The sequence below is a fragment of the Anolis sagrei genome, chromosome Y, assembly GCF_037176765.1.
Source record: "Anolis sagrei isolate rAnoSag1 chromosome Y, rAnoSag1.mat, whole genome shotgun sequence".
Classification (NCBI taxonomy): Eukaryota; Metazoa; Chordata; class Lepidosauria; order Squamata; family Dactyloidae; genus Anolis; species Anolis sagrei.
Genome location: NC_090035.1, coordinates 80,777,302 through 80,786,089, shown reverse-complemented (window position 1 = coordinate 80,786,089; position 8,788 = coordinate 80,777,302). Strand labels below are relative to the sequence as shown.

The window sequence follows — 8,788 nt, the reverse complement described above, 5'->3', positions numbered from 1 at the left end:
TTCCTAAAAATCAGTATATAAACCGATATTTCTGAAACTTTGCAGGATCAATGCCCTGATTATGCTGTCTCATTGTGCAGAAATTCAAAGAGATACCTCTTTTAGATTTTTTAAAGTAATTTTTAAATAAAAGAAATCTTTTAAAAATTCCTAAAAATCGTTAGATGAATGAATCTTTCCGAAACTTTGCAGGATCAGTGCCCTACATATGTTGTCTCATTGTGCAGAAATTCAAAGAGATACCTCTTTTAGTTTTTTGAAAAATAATTTTAATTAAATTTTTAGAAACAAAATTCTTAAAAATCAGATGAACGAATCTTTCTTTTAGTTTTTTGAAATATTATTTTAATTGAATTTTTTAAAAAAACAAATCCTAAAAATCAATATATAAATTAATCTTTCTGAAAGTTTACAGGATCAATGCCCTAATTATGTTGTCTCATTGTGCAGAATTTTGAAGAAATGCCTCTTTTAATTTTTTTGAAAAATATTGTTTAATTGAAAAATACATTAAAAATTCCTAAAAATCAGTATATAAAATAATGTTCCTGAAACTTTGCAGGATCGATGCCCTACATACGTTGTCTCATTATGCAGAAATTCAAAGAGATACCTCTTTTAGTTTTTTGAAAAATATTTTTTAATTGAAAAAGATGTTTAAAGATTCCTAAAAATCAGTATATAAAATAATCTTCCTGAAACTTTGCAGAATCAATGCTCTGCTTATGCTGTCTCATTGTGCAAAAATTCAAAGAGCTGCCATTTTTAGTTTTTTGAAAAATAATTTTTAATTGAAAAATACTTTTTAAAATTCCTAAAAACCAGTAGATAAATGAATCTTTCTGAAACTTTGCAGGATCAATGCCCTGATTATTCTGTCTCACTGTGCAGAAATTCAAAGAGATACCTCTTTTAGGTTTTTGAAAAATAATTTTAATTGAATTTTAAAAAAAATTTCCCTAATAATCAGTATATGAGCAAATCGTTCTGAAACTTTGCAGGACCAATGCCCTGATTATTCTGTCTCATTGTGCAGAAATTCAAAGAGATACCTCTTTTAGTTCTTTGAAAAATAATTTTAATTGAAAAATATTTTTTAATTCCTAAAAATCAGTATATCAACCAATCTTTCTGAAACTTCACAGGATCAATGCCCCGATTATGTTGTCTCAACGTGCAGAAATTCAAAGAGATGCCATTTTGGTTTTTTGAAATATAATTTTAATTGAATTTTTTAAAACAAAATTCATAAAAAATCGTTAGATGAATGAATCTTTCCGAAACTTTGCAGGATCAATGCCCCAATTATGTTGTCTCAACGTGCAGAAATTCAAAGAGATACCTCTTTTAGATTTTTGAAAAATAATTTTAATTGAATTTTTAGAAACAAAATTCTTAAAAATCAGTAGATGAACGAATCTTTCTGAAACTTTGCAACATCGATGCTCTGATTATTCTGTCTTGTTGTGCACAAATTCAAAGAGATACCTCTTTTAGTTTTTTGAAAAATAATTTTAAGTGAATTTTTTAAAACAAAATTCCTAAAAATCATTAGATGAACAAATCTTTCTGAAACTTTGCAGGATTGATTCCCACTTTGTATTTTGTCATTGTGCAGAAATACACGGTGATACCTCTTGGGAGATATTTTTCAAAAATATATTTGTTATTTTTAAAAAAATAAATATTTAAAATCTATGGATGACCGAAACGTTTTGAAACTTGGCAGGCTTAAAGCTGTAATGGTTGCCTACGTGCAAGCCAAGTTTCAACCTAATAGCCATAAAAATGATGGAGAAACAAGTCTCGAAATTTTCCCCCGTTGACACCAATGGAAGTAATCTTAAAGAAATAGTGACTGACCGGAGGGGTTTGCGCTCGATGCAGACTTTCTCGAAGATGTCCTTCAGGAAGGACGGCGGGCTCTCCTGCACCATGTGATGGACGCGGAGGCGGGACTTCAGGTACTCCAGGAAGCGCTTCAGGAAGCCCACAAAGTGCTCCGCGGTCCGGATGTTGCCCGGCACGGCCTCTGCCCAAAAGGAGACCACAAAGCCCATCATCCACTTACCTTCTTTGCAGCTCCAGGGATGCAAAATGTAATCCAAGCCATACCAATAGGAGACTAGGGTCCGGATGGAGGAAAGTAATATAGTCATGGCTTGACCATAGTAATATAGATGACCATACATGAGCCAAGAAGGTGATGCAGCAGCAAAAAAGGCCAATGCGATCCTAGGTTGCCTCCATAGAAATCTAATGTCCAGCTAGAGCAGCGGTTCTCAACCTGGGGGTCGCGACCACCAGGGGGGTCGCCTGGCCATATATCATACACACACACACACACACACACACACACACACATGTGTACACACACACATGTGTACACACACACATACACACACACATGTGTACACACAAACACATGTGTACACACATACGCATACAAACACACATGTGTACACACACATGTACACACACATACACACATGTACGCACATGTGTACACACATGGGCACATGTGTACACACATGCACACACACATGTGTACACACATACACACATGTGTACACACACATAAACACATATGTGTACACACATACATATGTGTACACACATACACACACAAACACACATGTGTACACACATACACATATGTGTACACACATGTGTACAAACACATACACATGTGTACACACATACACACAAACACACAAGTGTACACACACATATACACACATGTACACACACACACACACACATATATATATATATATATATATATATATATATATATCACAATCATATCCAGGGAGGCTTATTAAGTCAAGTAAGAGTTTGGGTGGCATCTCTTGGGAGGGATCGGATAGTGTCTTCCCGCTGGACTGAATCACCTTTGGGGGTCCCTTTATGGTTCTATGATTAGAGAGACTCATCAAGTAAGAGTCTGGATGGTCATCTGTTGGGAGTGATTGAATGGGGTCTTCCTTCCAGGCAGAAGGAGCTGGACGGGATCCCTTTATAGTTCTATAAGAAAGACTCATATAGTAAGAGTATGGATGGCCATCTGTTGAGAGTGATTGAATGGTGTTATCATGATGTTAGAATGGGGCTGGACTGGATGGCCTTTGGAGGTCCCTTTCCAAGTCTATGGTTCTAATATATATATTTCACAATCATATCTAGGGAGGCTCATTAAGTCAAGTAAGAGTTTGTGTGGCCATCTTTCGGGTGGGATCAGATGGTGTCTTCCTGTTGGGCAGAACAGGGCTGGACTGGATGGCCTTTGGAGGTCCCTTTCCAAGTCTATGGTTCTATGGTGCGTGTGCGTGTGTGTGTATATATATATCTCACAGTCATATCTTGGGAAGCTCATTAAATCAAGTAAGAGTTTGAGTGGCCATCTTTCAGGTGGGATCGGATGGTGTCTTCCTGTTGAACAGAAGAGAGTGGGACTGGATGGCCTTTGGAGGTCCCTTTCCAAGTCTACGGTTCTATTATATCTATATCTATGTGTGTGTGTGTGTGTGTATTAAAACATATATCACAATCATATCCAGGGAAGCTCATTAAGTCAAGTAAGAGTATGGGTGGCCATCTTTTGGGTGGGATCGGATGGTGTCTTCCTGTCGGGCAAGAAGAGGACTGGACCGAATCGCCTTGGGGGGGGGGGTCCTCTTTATGATAAGAGAGACTCATCAAGTAAGAGCCTGAATGGCCATCTGTTGGGAGTGATTGAATGGTGTCTTCATGCCACAAAGAAAGGGGGTTGGACTGGATGGCCTTTGGAGGGGTCCATTTCCAAGTCTATGGTCCTATGATATATATATATCACAGTCATATCTAGAGAGGCTCATTAAATCAAGTAAGAGTTTGGGTGGCCATCTGTTGGCAGTGATTGAATGGTGTCTTCCTTCCACGCAGAAGGGGGCTGGACTAGATGGCCTTGGGGGGTCCCTTTCCAAGTTTATGGCTCTACAGTAAGGGTGGCTAAGGGGCCACGCTAGTTCCAAGAGGTGCCAAACTGCATTAAATCGACAGCGCGGACGCACCCATATGGACACACACCTTGCAGGACCTCGTCCGGGAGCACGGGGTTGGCCAGGTAGACGTCGGTCTCTCGGGCCACGTGGGCCTCGCGAAGCCCCTCCACCAGGCGCCGGTACTCCTCCCTCAGCTTCTGTGCATCCGTCTCCTTGATGCTGGGGAAAGGGGGCAAAGGGCAGAGACTCCTAGCGAGGGGCCCCCTCCAGAAATCCCACTGACCAAAGGAAGTGACCGTCCACTCTTGGACGTTATGCACTGCCCAGCAGTAGTCTATGACGAGGCTGACCACAGAATTGGGCTGGAGGTCATAGATTCCTAGAGGGAGCACAGAGTTGCCTTGGAGGACCCATTAGCAATGAATAATAATAATAATTGTTGTTGTTGTTATTGTTATTATTGCTTTTATTGCAATTATTGCTATTTTCATCATTGCTCTTATTATTGCGGTTATTGTTATTCTTATAATCACTCTTATTATTATTATTACTGTTATTATTATTGGTGTTATTGTTATTGCTTTTATTGTTGTTATTATTGCAATTATTGTCATTTTTATCATTGCTCTTATTATTGACGTTATTGTCATTCTTATCATTGCTCTTATTATTATTGTTACTGTTATTATTGGTGTTATTGTTATTATTGCTTTTATTGTTGTTATTATTGCAATTATTGTTATTTGAATCCTTGCTCTTATTATTGCGGTTATTGTTATTCTTATAATCACTCTTATTATTATTACTGTTATTATTATTGATGTTATTGTTATTATTGCTTTTATTGTTATTATTATTGCAATTATTGTCATTCTTATCATTGCTCTTATTATTATTATTACTATTATTGTTGGTGTTATTGTTATTATTGCTTTTATTGTTATTATTGCAATTATTGTCATTTTTATCATTGTTCTTATTATTGTGGTTATTGTCATTCTTATCATTGCTCTTATTATTATTATTATTACTGTTATTATTACTACTGTTATTGTTATTATTGCTTTTATTGTTATTATTGCAATTATTGTCATTTTATCATTGCTCTTATTATTGCGGTTATTGTCATTCTTATCATTGCTCTTATTATTATTATTACTATTATTGTTGGTGTTATTGTTATTATTGCTTTTATTGTTATTATTGCAATTATTGTTATTTTTATCATTGCTCTTATTATTGCGGTTATTGTTATTCTTATAATCACTCTTATTATTATTATTACTATTATTGTTGGTGTTATTGTTATTATTGCAATTATTGTTATTGCAATTAGGGCAATTTATTGTTGTTATTATTGCAATTATTGTTATTTTTATCATTGCTCTTATTATTGCGGTTATTGTCATTCTTATCATTGCTCTTATTATTATTACTGTTATTGTTATTATTATTATTATTATTGGTGATATTATTACTATTTCTGTTATTATTGTTATAAACCGTTGTTATCATTATTACTATTGTTGCTACTATTATTATTGCTTCTTATTATTATTGCTATTATTATTGCTGTTTTGGTCAGACATCATTATCATTACTCTTATTCTTGTTGCTGCTGCTACTGATATTACTGATATTGTTGTTGTTGTTGTTATTATTATTATTATTATACATTGTCAGTAATAATATTATTGTAGATTGTTACTATTATATAACAATAACTGCAAGAACTGCAATGTTATTATTGCTGTTATTGTTCTTAGCATTGCTGTTATTCTTATTGCTGTCATTATTGCTATTATTGTTCTTGTTGTTGTTATTGTTCCTATAATTGTTGTTGTTATTGTTATTATTGCTGTTATTGTTATTCTTAGCATTGCTGTCATTCTTATTGCTGTCATTATTACTGTTATTGTTATTGCTGTTGTTGTTGTTCCTATAATTGTTGTTGTTATTGTTATTATTGTTGTTATTGTTATTCTTAACATTGCTGTTATTCTTATTGCTGTCATTAGTGCTGTTATTGTTATTGCTGTTGTTATTGTTCCTATAATTGTTGTTGTTATTGTTATTTTTGCTGTTATTGTTATTCTTAGCATTGTTGTTATTGTTATTGCTGTTGTTATTGTTCCTATAATTGTTGTTGTTATTGTTATTATTGCTGTTATTGTTATTCTTAGCATTGCTGTCATTCTTATTGCTGTTGTTATTGTTCCTATAACTGTAGGTGTTATTGTTTACAGCTATTATTATAATTGCTGTTATTGTCATTCTTGTTATTGCTGTCATTACTACTGTTATTTCCATGATTATTGCTGCTATTGTTATTATTATTGATGTTACTGTTTTACAATTGAGGCTATTATTATTGTTATTGCTGTTTGTTAGTTATTACCATTGTTGCTATTGTTATTATGGCTTATTGTCATTATTATTATTGCTGTTATTATTTCTGCTATTATTGCTGATATTGTTACTGTTGTAGCTGTTGCTGCCATTACTATTATTATGGCTGTTGTTATTATTATTATGGCTGTCATTTTATTACTGCTATTATTATTATTGTATTTATTTATTTATTACCCCCTTTTTTTCTTTAAATCATTAAAATTTACTTCCTGGATTTGGCATTTGATTACTATGGAGATGCTCTTTGCTAACTGAATTGAATATTGTTGCTTAGATGTGTTGAATTGATGTCCTACTTCCCTATTGTGTTTGTTTATTTACTTGTATGCAAATGGTGTAAATAAGCAACTGCTCACTTCTGGATGGCGGATTGGAGGGTGGCCACGTTCCCTTGGCACCGGTCCAGCATCTTGCGCGTGATGTTCACCCCCATGGAGTCGATGCAGACGTTATCTGCAAATCAAGAACAAAATCGATATATATGGGAAATGCATAGGATGACCTTCCTCCGTCCCCAGTTCGGACCGATGACCACTCGGCCATCCCTTACCGATATTGTGAGCCTCGTCGAAGACCACCACCGACTTCCTGGCCAGCTCTTTGGAGACCAAATCTGCAATTTTGGGGTCCAAAAGGTAGTGGTAACTGTACACCACCACATTGGCATGGAGGATCTGCTCCAAAATGGGGAAAGAAAAGAATTATTATTATTATTATTATTATTATTATTATTATTATTATTATTATTCTAGATTGCTAGTTCAAATGTTATCCATGGTGACAGGATGCTGCTGCATCAATGTAGTTTCTGGTTGCTTGAGAGTTGCTATTCAAAATAAGCCTAATACTATACCCCATACTAGACCACATCATCATCATCTTCTTCTATCATTATTATTATTGTTGTTGTTGTTGTTATTCATTGTCAGTAATAATAATAATAATAATATTGTAGATTATTATTATAACTATTCTTATACGTTGTCAGTAACAATATTATTGTAGATTGTCATTATTATTATTACTATACGGCGCTCCATGCAGTCATGCCGGCCACATGACCTTGGAGGTGTCTACGGACAATGCCGGCTCTTCGGCTTAGAAATGGAGATGAGCACCACACCCCAGAGTCAGACATGACTGGACTTAATGTCAGGGGACAACCTTTACCTTTACCTATACATTGCCATTATTATTATTATTATTATTATTATTATTATGCATTATCAGTAATAATATTACTATTATTGTAGATTGTCATTATTATTATTATGCATTGTCAGTAATAATATTACTATTATTGTAGATTGTCATTATTATTATAGCCAGTAATAATAATAATATTATTATTGTAGGTTGTCATTATAGATTATCATTATTATTCTTATTATTGTTATACAATGCCCATATTATTATTATTATTATTATTATTATTATTATTGTAGATTGTCATTATTATTATACATTGCCAGTAAGAAAATTACTATTATTGTAGATTGTCATTATTATTATTATTATTATTATACATTGTCAGTAATAATATTATTATTAATGTAAATTGTTGTTGTTATTATTATTATTATTATTATTATTATTATACATTGCCAGTAATAAAATTATTATTATTGTAGATTGTCATTATTATTATAATAAATTGTCAGTAATAATATTACTATTATTGTAGATTGTCATTATTATTATACATTATTATTAATAAAATATTATTGTAGATTGTTATTATTATTATTATACATTGTCAGTAATAATAATATTATTGTAGATTGTCATTATTATTATTATGCATTGTCAGTAATAATATTATTATTGTAGATTGTCATTATTATTATTATACATTGTCAATATTATTATTATTATTGTGGATTGTCATTATCATTATCATTATTATTATTATACATTGTCAGTATTATTATTATTACTGTAGATTTTCTTTATTATTATTATTATACATTGTCAGTAATAGTATTATTATTGTAGATTGTCATTATTATTATAATTATACATTGTCAGCAATAACATGATTGTATATTGTTATTATTATTATACATTGCCAGTAATAAAATTATTATTATTGCAGATTGTCATTATTATTATTATTATTATACATTGTCAGTAATAAAAGTAATATTATTATTGTAGATTGTCATTATTATTATTATACATTGTCAGTAATAATATTATTATTGTAGATTTTCATTATTATTATTATTATACATTGTCAGTAATAATATTGTTATGATTGAAGATTGTCATTATTATTATACATTGTCAATAATATTATTATTAATGTCGATTGTCATTATCATTATTATTATTATTATTATACATTGTCAATATTATTATTATTATTGTAGATTTTCATTATTATTATTATT

General features: G+C 32.3%; 1 protein-coding gene across 2 annotated transcripts in view; it reads right to left on the bottom strand.

Annotated features, from left to right (window-relative positions):
• Nucleotides 1-8,788, bottom strand: part of LOC132780773 (general transcription and DNA repair factor IIH helicase subunit XPD) — a 49,341-nt gene that overhangs the window by 19,692 nt on the left and 20,861 nt on the right. For both annotated transcript variants that reach the window (XM_067461508.1, XM_067461509.1), the window contains exons 8-11: nt 6,946-7,069; nt 6,752-6,848; nt 4,069-4,202; nt 1,864-2,032 (exon numbers count right to left, since the gene is read on the bottom strand). In XM_067461508.1, coding sequence (XP_067317609.1) covers nt 1,864-2,032; nt 4,069-4,202; nt 6,752-6,848; nt 6,946-7,069 — 524 coding nt within the window. The remainder of the gene's footprint in view (nt 1-1,863; nt 2,033-4,068; nt 4,203-6,751; nt 6,849-6,945; nt 7,070-8,788) is intronic.